General features: G+C 37.1%; 1 protein-coding gene and 2 long non-coding RNA genes across 18 annotated transcripts in view; 1 reads left to right on the top strand and 2 right to left on the bottom strand.

The window, feature by feature from the left end:
* Positions 1 to 19,665, bottom strand: part of SPR (G protein-coupled sex peptide receptor) — a 619,021-nt gene that overhangs the window by 3,389 nt on the left and 595,967 nt on the right. For 12 of the 16 annotated variants that reach the window (XM_087353877.1, XM_087353870.1, XM_087353873.1 and 9 more), the window contains one exon: positions 5,420 to 5,850. In XM_087353877.1, coding sequence (XP_087210003.1) covers positions 5,420 to 5,823 — 404 coding nt within the window. In that variant the 5' untranslated portion in view covers positions 5,824 to 5,850. Of the gene's footprint in view, positions 1 to 5,419; positions 5,851 to 8,600; positions 8,660 to 19,665 lie in introns of those variants that run through there. The other 4 variants (XM_087353881.1, XM_087353878.1, XM_087353879.1 and 1 more) reach the window with 2 other exon arrangements.
* LOC147873009 (uncharacterized) lies at positions 356 to 651 on the bottom strand. Its single transcript, XR_015536572.1, has 2 exons — positions 613 to 651; positions 356 to 452 (listed from the first exon to the last, which is right to left on the bottom strand). It is a non-coding gene; the product is annotated as an uncharacterized LOC147873009 (long non-coding RNA).
* LOC147873008 (uncharacterized) lies at positions 1,645 to 1,978 on the top strand. Its single transcript, XR_015536571.1, has 2 exons — positions 1,645 to 1,721; positions 1,882 to 1,978. It is a non-coding gene; the product is annotated as an uncharacterized LOC147873008 (long non-coding RNA).

The raw sequence follows: 19,665 nt of genomic DNA, 5'->3' as shown, positions 1-19,665 counted from the left end.
ATAACGAAATACATTTTAAGGAAAGTCAATATCCATTTATACTCCTACGACAGGCATGAAAACACATTTATAATAAAATAATTTGTTATATTCAATTATTGAGTTATTATAAATTAACTATTTGCTTTGTATAGATTTGGTGCTCCTCAATTTGACAGAAGTGTGGGAATTAACGAGAAAAATATTTACATATATATTCATACAGTACTTTTATTTTCCGTCGTTACACAAGCTTATTGTTAAAATCATATAAAATTTTCACATAAAATTGTTACATTTTAAAATTGACGACATGTTTCGATATACAATTCTATCATCGTCAGGTCTATCAAAATTAAAATTAAAATCTGGTGTATCTGTTGCTCTGCTTATATTGCTTATGTTTTATCCGTTTTTATTACATCTCCAGGCTTCTTTCATTTAATTTTGGAGACGCGTCTGGGTGCCTATATCTGCAAAATCAATTTTAATTTTCATATCGTGATTCTGGCTACCGACATAGGAAATGGAATAATATTACTCTAATTTTATATTATTTTAAGGAATTACTCAAATATATCGTAATACAAGCAAAAGAAATACAATCACAAAATATAAAGTATTATAACATACCGGGTTGTGTGTGAGGTGCGTGTCCGTTACATAGTAAATATATTAAATAAATATCAAATTAAATACTATAGTAGATATGTTGACGATATACTCATGATTTTTGATGGAAAAAATACAGACATAAAAAATGTTTTAAATGAATTTAACAACATAAATCAAAATATACAATTCACTTTAGAAAAAGAACAAAATAATAAATTAAATTATTTAGATCTAACTATAATACGAAACGAAAATAACTTCGAATTCAAAATATACAGAAAGCCAACAAATACAAGCACCATAATTCATGCCTCTTCATGCCATCCGAATGAACATAAACAGATGGCTATTAACTACTTAATAAACAGAAAAAATACATATCCCATAACCACAGTAAACAAACAAATTGAATGTAACACAATAAAACAAATTCTAATAGAAAACGGATATAATAATTATGAATTAAAACCCAAAAATAAAATAAACAATATAAACAACATAAATGAAGACGGAAACGAAAATAAACAAAACAAATGGGCCACATTCACATATATAGGAAAAGAAACCAAATATATAACAAAAACATTTAAAACAAATAACATAAAAATAGCATTTAGAACAAAAAACACTATAAAAAACATCTTGAAACAAAAACCACAAATAGACACAACAAATCAATACGAAAAACCAGGCATATATAGGTTAAAATGCAATGATTGCCCGTTAACCTATATAGGCCAAACTGGACGCACCTTTAATCAAAGATATAAAGAGCATATTACAGCAATAAAACATAATAAAGACCATTCAGCATATGCAAAGCATATATTAAACACAGGACATTCATACAACAAAATAGAACATACAATGGACATTATAAAAATAATACAAAACAAACGACATAGAGACACCATAGAGAAATATCATATACAAAGAACACATAAACAAAACCTTGCACTAAACGACAGCAACATTTACACGAACAATCCGATATTTAACATTCTACAGTCCATTGACCCAACCCCCTAAACAACTTTCACCCAATATATATAGCTACACACGATACCTACAACTCAGTTGCTGTCTGCCATTCAATAACAACGGACACGCACCTCACACACAACCCGGTATGTTATAATACTTTATATTTTGTGATTGTATTTCTTTTGCTTGTATTACGATATATTTGAGTAATTCCTTAAAATAATATAAAATTAGAGTAATATTATTCCATTTCCTATGTCGGTAGCCAGAATCACGATATGAAAATTAAAATTGATTTTGCAGATATAGGCACCCAGACGCGTCTCCAAAATTAAATGAAAGAAGCCTGGAGATGTAATAAAAACGGATAAAACATAAGCAATATAAGCAGAGCAACAGATACACCAGATTTTAATTTTAATTTTGATAGACCTGACGATGATAGAATTGTATATCGAAACATGTCGTCAATTTTAAAATGTAACAATTTTATGTGAAAATTTTATATGATTTTAACAATAAGCTTGTGTAACGACGGAAAATAAAAGTACTGTATTGAGGAACACAAGCATGATGCAATTAAGATATAAGATATATATTCACTTCATAGTTTTGAAATATTTGAAAAATCTGAGGTGAAAGGAACGAGACACAGTTTTGAAACTGTATATAAACAAATAGATTATGTGAGAGCATGTGATATAGTATGGCTTTGTCATCATTCACTACTCTAAAACAAGACCATTATGTTTCGGGAGCTGGATCTGCTCCCATCTTCTGGAAAAAATACCTGTTCTGTTGGGTAGGATAGAAAAGGCTAATCCCAATCCCAGTGACGTATATAAACTAACAACTTCCTAATCCTCTCGACTTTAGCCCTGAAGATGGAGGTATCAACCAGAAAGTTACATGGTGCAACAACCTAAAAGACCAACATCTAAATATTCTGAAAAATGATCAAACCAAGTGTCATAAAATGCTGCTTTTACAGTACATTTTGAATAAAAAGCTAACACGGGATTTTCTATTTTACGGACACAGTTAGAACTTCCCCAGCAAAAATGGATTTTGGGTTTTGTATTACCGTGTGTAATTTTGACAATGCTATGTTTAATGCTTTCTTTTGACAGTGCAGAATGATATGCAGTATTAGATTTTTTTCTTAAAAACAGAAAAAGTTAATAAAAAGTAATGAACATAACCTCAAAGTATCACCACATTTTTATTATTAAAAACACGTCACGAGCATGCATTAGGGACAATATTTATCTCCATCATATTTTTAGGGCTGATGTCCATGGAATACATGGATTATTACCTACACTTGCAAGGAGAAAGTTATATTTATACGTAATCTGAATGTGAAATATCAGGTAGTCCTAGCGGCTGCTGATGGAAACTAGGTAGATGGAAACTTATCATACGTAGGGTCACGAAAGAATTTTTAACATATACTAATTCACGAAAATAGAAGAGTAACACGAAACAGGAGAAATATTTTATTGAACAAATATGGAACTTGGTGAAGGAATATATTACTATATTATTAACTTTACAGTTTCTGACTTTATAAAAATATCAGAAGAAACAGAAAGAGGAATTTACTGTCCATTGCGTAGACATAAAGAAATTTTAAAAAGTAAACCTGAAACTGTTACCAGCGATTGGTGAAATGTCCGAACAGTTTATAATTAATGCAGTTAATCCAGTGACAATGAATCAACCGATGACGTACAAATGAGCAGAGCAGAAAATCTGGATAAATGAAGTGTCGGCAGTCCTATCATTTATCAAACTGGCTATTTTGTATTGTTTATGTTTCACAGTTAAATCAATAAGAACGTCATACACTCACTGGACTGGAATATTTATAACAGTTCATCATAATAAAATCAACACACTTGCTAAATATTGATCCCAGCAGAAATGTCAATACTACTACGTGTTCATCTTACAAAATACTGACTTAAAACGTGCGTAAAATATTTTATAGAAACCTATGTCAATTTAATGTTTTCTGAATCTTTTTATTCAGCTCATTGAAGTATATAACGTTTGAGATTCTGACAGTGGTGAATATATCAGTGTTTGTCTTCACATCATGAGGGCTCTGATAGATACCAATGTTACACAGATACTGTCTACAGCAGGGGTGGCCAACCCGCGGCCCGCGGGCCGCATGTGGCCCGCCTTGAACATTTTTCCGGCCCGCGAGATTCATCACACTTTTACAAAATATATTTATTTTATAATGGCCAAAGTAGTGAAAACCAATGTATTAAAAAAATACATTATTTGTGCATCCATATGGGGATATATAATTTTATATGTGGCCCGCGGAGTTATGATGCATTTCCAAAGTGGCCCGAAAGATCATTTGGGTTGGCCACCCCTGGTCTACAGCTTCAAGGAAATAGTGGATACGTACATTTGTATGAAACATTGGTATCTATTTACAGCGAAGAGAGAGACCTTATTTTTCTTCAAAATGTTCGAAACCTACAAGTCCACACGGCGTTGCTATCCAGAAGACAATATTTATTGTGATCGTCAGACTAAGTCGCCCTCGGAGGACTAGTGGTTAGCGTGCTAGCCACGGACCCAAGGTTCGCGGGGGGTCAAAACCGAGGTCGAGGTCGATGGATTTTTAAGGGTGATAAAAATCCGTAGCACAACTTTCTTCGGAGGGGAAGTACAGACGGAGGTACTAATTCGTATATTTACGGCATGTAAAAGAACCTCACGAGCATAAACGAGATGTTTCGTAAGCAAAATTCAGCGGCCATTTGTCACCCATGTCTCTCCTGATTCTCTACTAGATGGCTCTGGCAGTCAAATCAGGATTGGGTAGAAATTGTGCAGAGGCAGTGGGCTGGCCACTCACTACTCACAGATTCACGCTTCAAAGACTAAGAAACTTCCGAATGGATGCGGCAAAGACCCACAACTGGTTGTAGAGCCACAGGTAGAAGAATGGTCAGACTATAATAAATTTTTAGCAGCCATTACTATAATATCCTGTATGAAGACAGCCCACTGCCTCAAGCCTCGTCATGTCTGCATTTCACAACCTATAACTAATCCGTAAGACCAAAATGATATTGTCTGCCTGGTACTTGTGGACCACCGTGTGTCAAACTAAGAACTGTTCAATGCTACCATAAGCCAAAGATACAAAATTACAACTATAATTTTACCGATATAAAACTACGTAAAAATAATTACGTAATAAATTAAATTCCTGATGTAACGCTGGTACTAACTGTGATGCACAGTCATTGTATCTTGCAGAACGTGCACTTTGCATCTTGTTTGTATTTAATTTTAATCACCTGTTTCTTAATTTCCTAAATCAGGTAATAAGCGCACTTACCTGCAAGTATTATGCAGATTGCTAAAAAAATGCCTCGGACAACTTTGAGTGTCTCCTGACCTATAATCTGATAGCAAAACTGTCTATCTACATTAATTATCCACGCTCAGCCTTCAAGAGGTTCCAAATTAATAAAAAAGATATATGAATCATATATCCTGCAAAGATACATCGCTGTTTGATAAAACCTGACACCTCCCATGATCATGTTTGATTCTGAATACGCAATTCAACGATGTTCAACCGAAAGAAAAACAAACAATAATTCCCGTAATAAACACCACTTAAATATCAAAACTGATATTACTTTTATTAACATTCTGCTCTTTGCAGTATGTTTTAAACACGAACAGCAAGAAATTAATCTCAAACATTTTCATTTCATATTTTAATCCTATCTATTCAAATTATTCAATAGAATATTTCTGTCAATTAACGAGCCTCGTAGGTTCGTGACCATAACCTCACCTCTGGACAGCAAGTGCCAATGTAAGCCAGATGGATGCTGTGTGGAACATGGCTGGTATCACTTCATTCATGATGTTCCAGGCATAGCAGGCCCCTACAGGTGACAGCGGTTTGTAATGGTTACCAAACGTGTACATGTAGAATAGCCAAGGGGCAGGGAAAAGCAGAGTGAACATGTCAGAGAGTGCCATGGCCATTAATACCGCATTAGTAGGCGTGCGCATATGCCGTTTGGACAGCACCACAACGATCAGCGTGTTGGCGATGATGGTGATCACAAGCAGGAAGGGTACCACATAGCCGTACATGGGCTGGGCGTATCGAATTGGCAGCTCACACGTCACGTTTAGGTACGTCACGACGGTCGCATTACTCTCCCACATGTTGGTGCAGTTGCCCGCCATCTTGTCTACAATTCACTGGCTCACCATCTGCAAGCACAACAGATTGTACCTCAAAACACTCTTCGAAGCAGTATTCTGCACAGAGACACATTAGTTTCGAAATGTATCACCTGGTGTGAAAAGTTTTCAAAATTTCAAACCAAGCGATGTGTTTTATATGACAGAGATAAATAAACTTCATTATATAAGGAAAATTTACTGTTACTATGAATAGCAGGCCTGTTAATAACTTACATCATAATTCCTCCACACTTTAATTTAATATTTGTTCCAATTTTTTGGGGAAAAAATATTTGTCACCAGCTATTCAACTTTTTCCAACGTCAGAACCTGACCTCTTCATACCGAGTGCCAGAGTGAACCAGATGATAAATGTTTTCTGAGGTTGCCTTTTTCTATAAAACTTTCTTTTATCAGTGAGGGTATGTTTCTCGGATCGCCCTGATGATGGAAGCAGCAAAGACCTCTGAAAAGTTCTTCTACCAGACTACACGGCGCTACAACCCAGAAGACAGCCATACCTCAAATCCTACTTATGTTTATCGAAAGACCGAGTTTTCGTCGGAAGGCAGTTAGAGGACTGACGTACGCTCCAAACCGATTTTCCATTCTTTGCCAAGAATAAATTTCGTCCTATGATAGACTGGTGACCTAACTTTACACTGGTATTAAATAATTCAGAACCCTTACCGTACCAATCGCTTGATACTCTGGTGGCCCTCACAAACCTCATACACCCTTTCCTGCCCCAGCTGTACGTTAGAAATACATTATTTCACTCCATGGAGACTTGAGTCTTCATATAAACGTACAGTCCTGTGATTCAAATTTATCTCTCACGATACTGAAATAGATTCTGAAGTTACCAATGAATATCCCTCATGGTAGACAACGTATTTTTTTTTTTGGGGGGGGGGGGGCTTTATCTGACGTCTAAATTATAAAATTACGTTTCACAAGCTCGAATACGCTTCCGTCTTCTGGTTGGGGAAGACGACAGAAAGACTGTCATTTGGGCCTCTGCCGGAGCTAGCTTCAGACACCCAACAGCCAAATTTTCTGTCCTCTTCCCCCTTTTACTTGAAGACGGTAGCAAAATTCAACTTCCGAAACGTTATAACTAACTTCCTGGTAGCTGAACCCGCAGGTCCAACACCGACAACACCAAAGTCCGCCACCAGCCACGATCCTGAGCCAACTCCATCCATTTGCCATCCTCACTGCCCATCTCCCTAGGATCCATCTTGATATTACCCTCCCATCCCCTTCTTCGTCTGCCCAGTGGATGTTTTTAAGGATTCCCCACCAAAACACAGAATAATAACAGTTTTTGAATTGAATAAATTCAAGCGTTCGCCGAATGTATTCTACTCTTAATTTTATCATGGACCTCATTTCTATTTGTTATTGTAGTTCCCAGATACTTAAATTTTGAAACTTTTCCAAATGATGTGTTACTTATAATTATGTTCCGCCATTGATACTGATGTTAATCCCGTATTACACCCTTGTATTTACTTTATTCTTTGTACTTTGGACGAAGGAAAAATTTAAAAAAATATGTAAAAATATTCGCAATCAACAATTAATACAAGTGATCAAAGAAAAATTACTTTCATTTATTGAAGAAAACAATTCTCGCACGATAATAAACGACACAATTAAAAAGAACGAATTGTTAACAAACCAAATTATAAAAAACAAGACATCAGCTAATTAACGTACAGGGTATAGGCTATTTATTCCTGTACCAATCAATAGTTATAAATCTGATCAAGAAATTCTCTGCACGTTTTTACCCTGAAGTTTCATCAGCTTTTCTCAAAACGTGTCATTAATCAAAAGTAAATATAAGTAATTTCTTATGTAGTTAAAACTTCACAACTTTTAATATCAATTTAAATATTATTCTTTCATTTTGTCTATATATCATAGGTGTCTCATCTCAGTCCATTAACATGAATTGATCACACTAATGTTCAAGAACTATGTTGGTTATGCAAGCAACGACATAAGCCTAATTGCGTTGATTCAGCTCCGAGCGATAGATCTATCAATCCACCTCCTCCATCCATCAGATAGTGGATATCCATCATGGCAGATCTTCCATCACTCCAGGAAAAAGTTAAAAACGGGCTGTTTAATAGCACGTACTTTCGGTGTAACGTGGGTTCATTTGATTAAGAATGGAGTCCAGTGGTCGACTCTTGTGAACAATCGAAGTCTAATGAAATTTCTTGGTTCACGGTGGCAAATGGAAATTAGAATGTTAGAGATCGCGCGAGTAGTGGTGACACTTAAATGCGCGATGCGTAAGCCGAGAGAGGGGAGTTCAGTAGTAGTGGGGGTCGCACAGCCTCAGCTGCGGTGACGCGCCGAACTAAACACAGCTAGAGCTACAAAGCAACTGAAGCTGACACCCCTCTAGCGCGTGCTTCGGACGAGTCCATCTCATACGACCAAAATCAGTCCTTTGCGGTCGACCTATAAATGTTTTCGTTGACATCTGTACTGTTCTAATTTCCACAACTTTATCCTCCATTGTGTGGCTACAGTTCGATTCCAGCCCTATCCTTTATAGTAGTGGCTGTCCAAATATTTATACAGTCAAGGGACATTACTGTCTGGATAGATGATCTATGAGTTACCATATATATACCTCCATAAATAAAAATTCAGGCTTCGAGCTAGATTAGATTACGTGATCTTGCGGTCCAATTCACAGACTAAGGTTATCTATAATCTATTAATATTATTTTATCAAAATTTTCACTTACAATGAACTATGATCCTCGATGCTTCTGTCTCAATATTACTTCTGCATATACGTTTTTATCCCATAATGCTGTCCGAGGGCAAAATCATGTACAGTAAACCAAGGGCCAACAATACGACGCGAGTTCCCATGGTAACAGCGTAAGCGAGACGTTCCGCGGTTTACATGATGATTCTAAGACGAGGACGGGGGTGAGGGACGCGGTAGGAAGACAATTTAGCTGAAAATTTACTCTCTTACACATGAAGAATAAAACACACCAAGTTGGTTACACACAAACATAATTAAAAGAAAAATCTTCTTAGGCTTTTAAACAGCAGTTGTGTTCTTCATATGGTACTACAGCGTGTTTGGCAGACAACGTATAATAGAATTTTCCGCGTTCAGCAAATAATTTTTCGAATTTATTTTCAAGTGCATAATCGAATCCGTATTGTACTAACCAACGTTAAAGGAATTTACTGTACGTAGCACGCTTAAGCTAAAATTAAAACAGAAATTTCTGTAGGTAGAGAATCTGTCTTCGTGGAAATGAAGCTAATTATAAGTTTAGATATCAGATTAATGAGGCTGTAATAGGTCCTACTATGCTGGAGAATTAAGACATTGACGTCAGTACACAAGGATTACAGATAATTAATTACAGAATGCAATGGATTGAACAGAAACATTATTAGGATGAAGAATTTCTGAACACGTACATGGAGTGGAACACAGAACTGCTGACTTATCAGCGAAGAAAGTAAATAAAACTACATAATTATCATATTTCAATACCCACTGTATCATTACTGTCTTAAAAAAACATACATCCATCGTAAGTAAAATTCGGCCAATACTTCCATATCATGTGCCCCGTGTGTCTCATAATCGATTTTGATGATGATAATACAGAAAAAATAATTCTAATTGTAAAAATTGCAAAAATAAAAAAAAATCGTTTGAAAATCGAATACATTAAAATAACACCAACAGATGTCAGCTGTCACAGACCACAGGGTCCTAATATACTATATAAATCCTGAAGGGGTAATTCAATTCAATTCATTTATTCAATTCAATTCATGTATTAAAGTGCTTGACAACAGCCAAAAAGGCCAATAGAAGCCAAGCACTAACAACAATACAAATCTTACAATATAAAAGCAAACAAACAATGAACTGAATATATAAATGTACAATATTAACTTATTGTAAAATAATTAATAAGTAAATGAGCTAAATGTTATGGATAAGTAAAATAATAATTAAATTAAAATCAGTTCAATTCTGGACAAACAACATACAAAATAAAATATTATAATATAATAATAATAATAATAAGCATGACTATGCAATGAAATATAGTACTCGTTTCTTATTCATGTGGAGTCTGTGGTGTGTAATTTCGGTCGATAAACAACATGGTGATAGGAGACACTAGTTAAGCTACGTCGACAGTTCTGTTTATTTAGTGTGTCTCTTTCTTTTCATAAAGCTCATCATATAAGCTGACAATCGATCTACCCTTGTTTGCATAAGAGACAACATGACAGGCAGTGCGATGCTACAAGACTTCACTCACAATTTCTGCAAAAATGGTGCATGTCCGATAAACACCATTTTGAATATGGGACGTAGCATTGTGCTTACTTCCTCCACCACCAGGTCGATGATGGAAGGAGTAAACTCCTCTGAAACGTCGATCAGTAATCGGGTTACACTCTGTAACATCTCAGAACATGTATTTCGCCGAATGGTCTTTTATTTGATACGAGTTGATTCATGAAGCGATGCTGGTTGTTTTGGTACCAATGTAAGATGAACGCAGTCAATTACGGTGTCTGTGAATTCGGTTTATAGCACACATTTGCACAAACTATTCAGAAGGCGATTTGTTTTGCATACATTTACAAAATTAGAACTTTGTCCTTGTTTACATCAAACCACTCGATTTGCATTAGTGTCCCATGGCAAACAAGCGTTCAAACATGTCTTATGTCCGCTTCTCCTTCTTCTTCTAAAAAGACGACTGACTGACTTGTAGAATACTGTGTCGTATAGTCTGATAGAAACAGACCAATGCATCATCAGAACGATTAATAAGTAACGCCCGAAAGAGGAGTTTTACTAAACAGGTTAGTACAGATATTTATTCCTGTGTGAGTGTTCTATGACTACCCTAGTTTATTTCTGTCCCATAATGTACTGCGCATGTGCACACAACAACGTGAGAATAACGCTGTTCATTTAGGTTATAAATTCATGTATGTTTCCTCCTGCTTCGCCATCTGTTTATCATTCACGGTAACTACAAGCTAAGAAGCAACATTCCAAAGACTACGCTCGGTAGTGACATACGCGTTTTTGCTTTCAAATTGTTTTCTCTTTGGCGAGATGAGCTGAAATGTGAATACCTGTTTAGGATTCGACAAGTTATTTCGTTACAACAGCATGTATAAGAAAGATAAAAAATACGACGTTAGAAACACAAGACAGATCCGATACTGAGGACAAACTATTTTTCTCCGTTAAATACACAGTGTAGCAGCTAAGGCGAAGAAATGTCCAGCACAACGTGGCTGTTTGCGAATGAAATAACCTGTTTTGAGATAGATATGATGGCGAATGAAAATTGTATAAATATTTAATTCGTGTATGTTTACATAAAAATATTTTATTAAAATATTTATAAAAATATTTGTTTGGAAGGGCAGTCTGCGCATTAATATCAATAAGAGTTAGCAAGAAATGTAAGTAAAGACACACATCCGTCGGTTTACGGACGTAATCCTTTCGATGAAAACTGTTCGTAAGTTGAAAACTCCTAAATCGAAAATTAAATTCCCATTTAATTTCGATCTAAAAAATTCTGACTGGTTTCCGACTCACAGACAAATCACCCAATATTATTCCCACACATGTTAAAATATTATACATCATCAAAATAAGAACAATATTAATTTTTATAATTGTTACGTATTTAACCATGTAAAGCACTATCGAAGTGTTACACCGAAATTTTACATTACAACAAATTAAGAAATTACCGTGGCTATGTAGGTTAAGTTATATTTTTAGACTTTGTGATAGTTTGCTGCATTATAATTGGAAATCGACTCGAACTGACGTTGTGGTAAGTAATGTAATGTTTTGTTAAAAGTATTACGGAAAATGGGATTAAATTTTGTCGATATTCATCTTCTGAGTTGCAATCTCATATCGACTTGCAGGTAGATAGATACGACTTTTTCGAATGAACATGTTGCCTTCATCCTCAGCGCATTTCATTTTTACAATTCCACACGGTGTTGAAACCCACATACACTTATTTACAATACAGCGCATTTTTTGTTTACAAAATATCGATTACCCCTATCGAGATATATCGCTATTACTGGAAACAAACCTATTCTGCCACCTGTTGACAGTTTAAGCAATTTTTAGCATCACCACACTGGATTTATAAACTAAATATTTCCTAACTAAAATCAAAGAATGGAAATCCCCTTGAACAGAAAATATCATTAGGTTAATAATTAAAAATTCAGTTGATACTTCTGTCAAAATTCTCGTCACCATCACAAAACCCTGTCGGTTCTACGGGCTACACAACGTAAGTACAAATAGGCCTACAATATGTGTGTAAAGGGCTTAATTATTGAACGTGATAAGCCCACATGCAATGTACAGTTTGCTGAATCCTAGACTAAGCAAGAAATGTCTAAATGTTGTCACCTTTTAAATCGCGTTTCCATGTGGACGTATTTGATCTATCACTTAAAACAAACTGTGGAGGAACAAGATTATTCTCAGTAGGGTTTGGGGGTGGGTAGCAAGAGACGGAAACAGCGCTAAAGCTAATTTGACTTCAAAACTAATTTACTCTTTATAACGACCAAGTTTTCATAATTTTATGTCCCCAAGACGACAGCGTTCCTTTTTTAGGGACTTATCAAAAGCCAAGAAAGCGTTTTCCATGTGGCACCACACTTACAAATTTTCTTTCTTAAAACTTAAATTCTTTTAACTCTTAAACTATTCCTGATTAGTGTTCGTAGAGTCTCGAGTTCGAATCTCGACTGTATATCCTACATACGAATGTGCCTTTGTATGGACATAAACCCGCGACCTCTCAAATACGAAGCACCACATGGCTCGATATTAAGAAAGAGACACTTATGCCCATCATGTAATTAAAAACGAGAATTGTAATTATAACACAAAATTCAGTTAAAGATTTCTTGAAGAAATGTTATGCAAAACGTTTTCTTGAAGTATACCTTACAAAACTCAAAAGGAATGTTAAGATGCTGACAATATTTCAACTGAAAGCAGAATAATGTCTACGAGGTGCGATCGGAAAGTTTCAAGACTGCGCGTATAAAAACCCGTACACTTATCTCAGGTATTAAATTCATCCATCACCCTCGAAGTAGTTCCCCTGGGAGTGAACACAACGATCCCAGCGCCGCTGCCAAGCCTGGAAGCATCCCTGGAAATCTTTCTTTGTCAGCCTGTCAAGCACCATCTGCGATTCTGCCTGAATCTCTTCTATCGTCTCAAATCTCCTTCCCTTTAGCTGAATTTTCATCTTTGGGAAGAGGAAGAAGTCACACGGAGCTTAGAAAGGAAGTTGGGGTCGGTTCTTGCAAGATCTTTGAGCTCCTGACAAACGAGAAGTCGATTCTGCTTCTGGTCCTCAGGCAGGATGCGTCGCATGTGGAGTTCTTCCTTTAGAATCAGCTGACAGGTCCCATAGCCTATCCCAACAATGTCGCACAAGTCGTTGATGGTACGACGTCGATCTTCGTGAATGGCCTGCCGAATCTTCGTAACATTTTCGGGCGTTGTGCTCGAAGATGGTCGTCCAGAACGCTCGTCATCATCGACAGAGGTTCGGCCATTTTTAAAACGTGAATGCCACACAAAAGTTTGTGCACGACCCATTGCGGACTCCCCAAATGCTTGCTTTAGCATTTCATAGGTTTCCGTAGCCGTTTTGGCGAGTCTTTGGCAAGAGATTCAGGCAGAATCGCAGATGGTGCTTGACAGGCTGACAAAGAAAGATTTCCAGGGTGCTTCCAGGCTTGGCAGCGGCGCTGGGATCGTTGTGTTCACTCCCAGGGGAACTACTTCGAGGGTGATGGATGAATTTAATACCTGAGATAAGTGTACGGGTTTTTGTACGCGCAGTCTTGAAACTTTCCGATCGCACCTCGTATCTGGTCCCATAAATTCATACATCAATGGATATCTTGTCCCCTATCATAAGGACAATATTTGTGGAATTCAGTAAGCATTCATGGCTTTTGTGATACTCCAGTATTTAACTTGAAGACGCAGTTTATCTGGATGTTACTATATTCCATGTTGGTTTAAATTTTATGACTGTTTTTTTTAAAAACGTTGTCATTAGTAAAATAATTTTACTTCGTAATGAGTAGGCCTGTCTGCACGGCCAGCTGGCTACATGTCTACGAATTGTAACGCTACAGTTCAACAAACATAATTCATAATTTATACATAATAACCAATCCAACACCAGGGATTACGATAAGTCTCTATGTCTAAGATCTATACCATGAATGTTTATACAGGGTGTGGAATTTTGATCTTCAAATTCTTGTAATTCTTGACAGAAAATCGAGTGATCCCGTGTCACACTTACCACCACAGAACAATAACATGTTTTGCTGTTTTATATCAGAGCATCACAATCTATTTCTGAACGAAGCTGCTGAAATATGCCACTAGACGGCAGCAGATTCACGGACATAAAAAGATGGCGGCGTCTCTCCAGTCATTTGTTTACAGTGCATGACAAAAGATCTAACTTTTATCACTTCAGCTGTCTTTCTGATGTTATCGAAAGTAATTTCAATTTTGTGCGTGCTACAGGAACGTATTAAAACAAAGTGATCATGGCGAATCGTGAAACACTGTTCAAGGCTTGGTGATACGCATTCATCCAGACGGTATTCCGAGGGCAACAGACCAACGTTTGGTAAATAACATTCAGTAACCAATCAATTAACAAATGAGCTGATCAGAGCTAAAATGCTTTTAGTCAACAAAGGTAAAATAGGATTGATTTAGGTGTGTGTTTTCAATCTATTCACTGAAATCAACTAAATTTCGTTTGAACTACAGCTAATACAATTTTGTAGCAAGCACTTAAAACCACCCAACCTTTCTCATTTGGTATCAACGAGAAACCTAATTTTATACAACATTAAACGTATTTGACTCACGCCACTTTCGTTCTGATGAATCCAAATTGTTGTATTACTCCACGACTCAATGAACTGCTGAAAATCACTCACTGTTTTTACTGATCGCACCCGAAGGTGTTCGCAGTGCTCATAAAATCCCTCTATTTGTCTCTATGCAGTATTTAAAACACGTTTTCTACAACCCATTTTAATATTATTCTCCCACAGAACTTCCAACGTTCGTTTCCCAAGGATTCTGACATAAAGAGAAGTAAATATATCTACTATTCATAATAAAAGTATTGACTGCAATGCTTATATCCTTTAGCATTTGTCAGTATTAGGAAACAGGAATATAATTCTTCACTGAGGGCAGATCCTGTCTAATTCATCGTTAGTCGCCGGCTTCTCACAGCGGAGGGATATTTTCAAGGTGGATATTAATTGTGTACAGGCCTCCTGATTGGCTCCGTCGTTTTCCTTATTCCATCTCTTCTTTTTTATCGGTACCTCGTCCCACACGGCTTCAGAGATCGGACCCGGACAGTTAGACAGCTTACATTCTTCTCCCACGCGTGCTTTGTGTGTTCGGTTACGAGAAAATCCATAAAAACGCTGAATTATTTCACGTATCTTCATGGCAGTTTCCCAATTTAACTCTCGGCCCGAAATAAAGCCAGTCTGAAGACTTTTACAGTTTTACTCAGTACATAAATGAAAATACTGGGATAGTAGCTTAAAATAAATCCAGCCGCTTCCTTTCAGATCCACTACGGTTCATACAGTACGCTGGCTTTGTAATCCTGGGGTCTCGGGTTCGATTCCTGGCTGTGCCCGAATTTATAACTTGTGTTGGGCAAGGCCGTGGTCTAGGCAACACGGAGTTTTCCTCCGGGGGCTTCCCCGGTTTCTCCATTCACACACAGAAGAAGGCAATGGCAAACCACTTCTGGATCATCTGCCAAGAACGTATATGAACAGGTCCCAGTCCGAGAAAAGGATGGAAGGATCCTGTTCATTTGAACCTGTCGTCAGACAGAACACTAAATAATATTAAGATGAGGTGGTCTAGCGGACTGTTATCCTTTGCGACTACGGAAGTGTGTGCTTTGACGGTTTTACTAAATGAACGGAAAAGTTTTAAAAAAGTTATCAGGTTAAGTTCTGGGTGTAGAAACGAGAAATTTGTCCCATGTTGATCTGAGAACTTCACGAGTCAAGTTAAGATCATTTAAAAAATATTTAAGAATATCTTAAAGTTTTATTTAATTTGATGAAAAATATCGCTACACACGAAATAAAACAAAAACAAGAGACTTGAATGCACTATTTTGCGAATCCACGAAAATATAAACAGTACAGGCATACAGTTGTAATCACTATTGGATGCAATTTACAAGTATCGTTGCCGACTGTACTAAAACAACTGAACCAAATTAATTGCTGGAAGGCTGGTCCCCACACACGTGTAGTTCCCACAAACTACAGGTTAAAGGCTGTTGTGTAATGAGAATCGACCCTACAGCAACTGCCAGTTAGAGAAACGTACGTGAACGCGTATCGATATAGACAAACTACCCGAAGCATTAGCGATTATTATCGATCACGGGAGGGGGGATGTCTTGATCACGCCACGATCAACAGAATCTCATGTTCCGATGTGTCTGTGACTGGTGAATATATGGAGATATTTTCTCGTTAGCCATATCAAGAACTATGTTATTCGGGCCTTCTAAACAGTGCAATATTGTATTAAAACGAGACACCAGCCCGTTATACTTCTGACGTGCCCTAAATAACCAATTTCCACTGTGGACTTGACAAAATGGACGTCTCCCAGAAGCTCCGACCTGATCACATGCAAATATTTGTGTTGGTCTTTTGCGAAAAGCTGAGCAAAATTAAGATTTACACCATTGCTGAGTTAGAAGCTTAGATTCACTGATGTTCAACACCATCACACCAGTAATGTTTCATCCCAGTACGTTTGATGACAAATACAATGTGTTGATACAAAAGATAACTACCATACCAATCGGTTGGATGTCTGAGTACTACTTGGTGAATGATATAACGTCTTTAATACGTGAACTGACACCAGTACCATGTTTTTCTTTGTTCTTCTACTAAAATGTTTCCATTCCAAACCTCCGTTCCCTTGAAACATCTACATCAACTGACCGCGACTTCGTATTATAGATGCAATAATATTGTAACATGATTCCTTTTTGCGCTGTAGTTTCTCAGACTCTGTGCAGTGCTGACATCTGGTAGCTCGCAGCATTACTACTGGGGTAAGTGTGAACTTCATTTAACTTTCGCACACATGACGCAAATCGATTATCGCAGTGGATCACACGTCACATGACACAACAGTGACAAGCAACTGTGTGCCCGAGGATTTCAAGGGTAACTGTTGCTTTTATGTATGCCTGGGTTCAGAATCTGCTCCCATAACCAGACACAATTTGTGATCCGAACAAGAACTTAGTTTGTACATGGTGCAGTAGATGGCGTAACGGAAAGTTTTCCGTTCAAGATTTGTTTAGTCTAAACAAAACTTGAAAGGAAAACTGTCTGAGATCAGTGAAAGAAACGTGTGTCGCCATCTCTTAACAGTTAGGACCAACAACAACACAAATTACACATTACAATGTAAACATTCTAACAGCTTTCTCTAAACTGTTAGAATGTTTACATTGTAATGTGTAATTTGTGTTGTTGTTGGTCCTAACTGTTAAGAGATGGCGACACACGTTTCTTTCACTGATCTCAGAAAACAGATTCATTTCACCTGGAAGACGGTTACCATGTTACGATGTGAAAGAAGACCTCTGCACCTTGAATAAGTAAAATTGAAGGCTTAATATTTGACTCGTTGAAATCAACGGGTATAATGGGCTATAAAAAGAGCTTTCAACTACGTACATGAGAAAATCTGCAGCTACAAACAATTTCAGATGACGACAAAGAAAAAATGAACGATGCCCACAGAACCGTTGTTATTAAACAATACATAATTCCTCTGTGCCTGTACACCACGTCACATAAACCTGCTTGTGCGTGTGGGTGTTCAAAGAAGTTCTTCCATCAGTAATACATGTAAATAAGCCGTCAGCTTCACGCTTTGGCCGCTATATCCCGAGGGAAACTCAAACGTTACTCATAACCTACAAGACTGTTTGGGGTCGAGTGACAAGACACAAATCTCTGTAAATATTATGAATAGATTCAAATATATATATACAGGGTGAGTCAGAAGTATGTTTACAAACTTCGTGTGCGTGTTACAGGATGAAATATATAAAAAAATATTCCTATGAACATGGGGTCGCAAATGTTTCATTTTCGAAATAATTTTCAAAAATGAACTGCGAAATTATGTAAAAAACGAAATACAGGCCTAATGCATGTCAAAAAGTGAGACGGCATTGTAAAAGCACGTTTTGAGAATATTAGGAGGAGTTACTGTCAGATACCAAAAGAGAGTGAAAATATTTTTAAAAAAGATTTCATATAATATCAAAGATTTAATTTCAGACAACAGATATAAACGTGAAAGAATTCTTAAATAAAAAACTTATCCTAAAGAAAGTTTAGAATTGTAATCGAGCGGGATAAGTCCATGGTAGAATGACGGAGATTTTAAAGGGAATGGAACAGACAACTGGGCCTTGTCCTTGAAGATGATGATGGCGATGGAGCTGAGGTAAATCGATGCATGAGCTCGAAAAACTTAACCGAGACGCATGACAAACAGATGGCTCTGCATTCGGAAAGTCCGCAGACCCTCCTACATTATTATTACGTTCGTTGACACCCGGGTGGTGATTTATCTTTAATCCATTCGATTCAATCCCCAAGTATAAATCACTTCCACTTTAGTTTTGTTTTTCATAACCTGAAATACGTACATACTCATATTATAAGGCATATTAAAATCATATTCTAGTTCTAAGAGATTGACGAAAAAGATAACACACTTTTACTTTGAAACCAAGAGAACGCATGACGCACAGATGATCCAGTTCCGACCGCCATTTTGAAAAGAAGAATTACGATGACGATCGCGAGGCGAATAGACAGAATATTCCTTCTGAATCGATTTATTATTTCAAGTTATTGAAAGAAAACAATTTTGGGGATAAGGGAATCAGCTAATCAGATGGCGAAGCAGCCAAAGCACTTTGCAGCAGATCGCTGGGTACAAAAATGGAACCAGAACCACTTACGGTCGCGAAAATCATGTATTCTGGAGAAAAACGTATGTTTGTTCTCAAATATTACTTTATATCAAAATAGTTACTTTCTATAGCCACGGTGGTCTAGCGGTTAGAACGCTGGCCTTGTAATCCTGGGGTCTCGGGTTCGAATTTATAACTTGTGTTGGGCAAGGCCGTGGTCTAGGCAACACGGAGTTTTCCTCCGGGGGCTTCCCCGGTTTCTCCGTGGCATCCCAACAATTACTCCATTCACACACAGAAGAAGGCAATGGCAAACCACTTCTGGATCATCTGCCAAGAACGTATATGAACAGGTCCCAGTCCGAGAAAAGGATGGAAGGATCCTGTTCATATGGACCTGTCGTCAGACAGAACACTAAATAAATAAATAGTTACTTTCTGATCGTGAAGCATATAGCAGTTTGCGTTCTGACACAGAAGTGACAATTAAGACAACAAAATGTCGGAACACTTGGAACTGACAAGTGCGCATCGAGTGGCGAAGAGCTGAAATTACGGTCCTGCCGATTTCATCAGCTGTAACAACGGAATACAACTGGAAGGATTCAGAAATGACATGAGTTAAATCGTTTTATGCATGAAGGGGTTCATGTGTAATAGTTAGGAGTGCTGTATAAATGGAACACTC

The sequence above is a fragment of the Zootermopsis nevadensis genome, unplaced genomic scaffold (assembly GCF_977971745.1).
Source record: "Zootermopsis nevadensis isolate Lab colony 2312 unplaced genomic scaffold, Znev_1.0 Znev_ptg000022l, whole genome shotgun sequence".
In the NCBI taxonomy this organism is placed as follows: Eukaryota; Metazoa; Arthropoda; class Insecta; order Blattodea; family Termopsidae; genus Zootermopsis; species Zootermopsis nevadensis.
The sequence above is the reverse complement of the archived record's forward strand: the minus strand, read 5'-3'. Positions and strand labels throughout refer to the sequence as shown.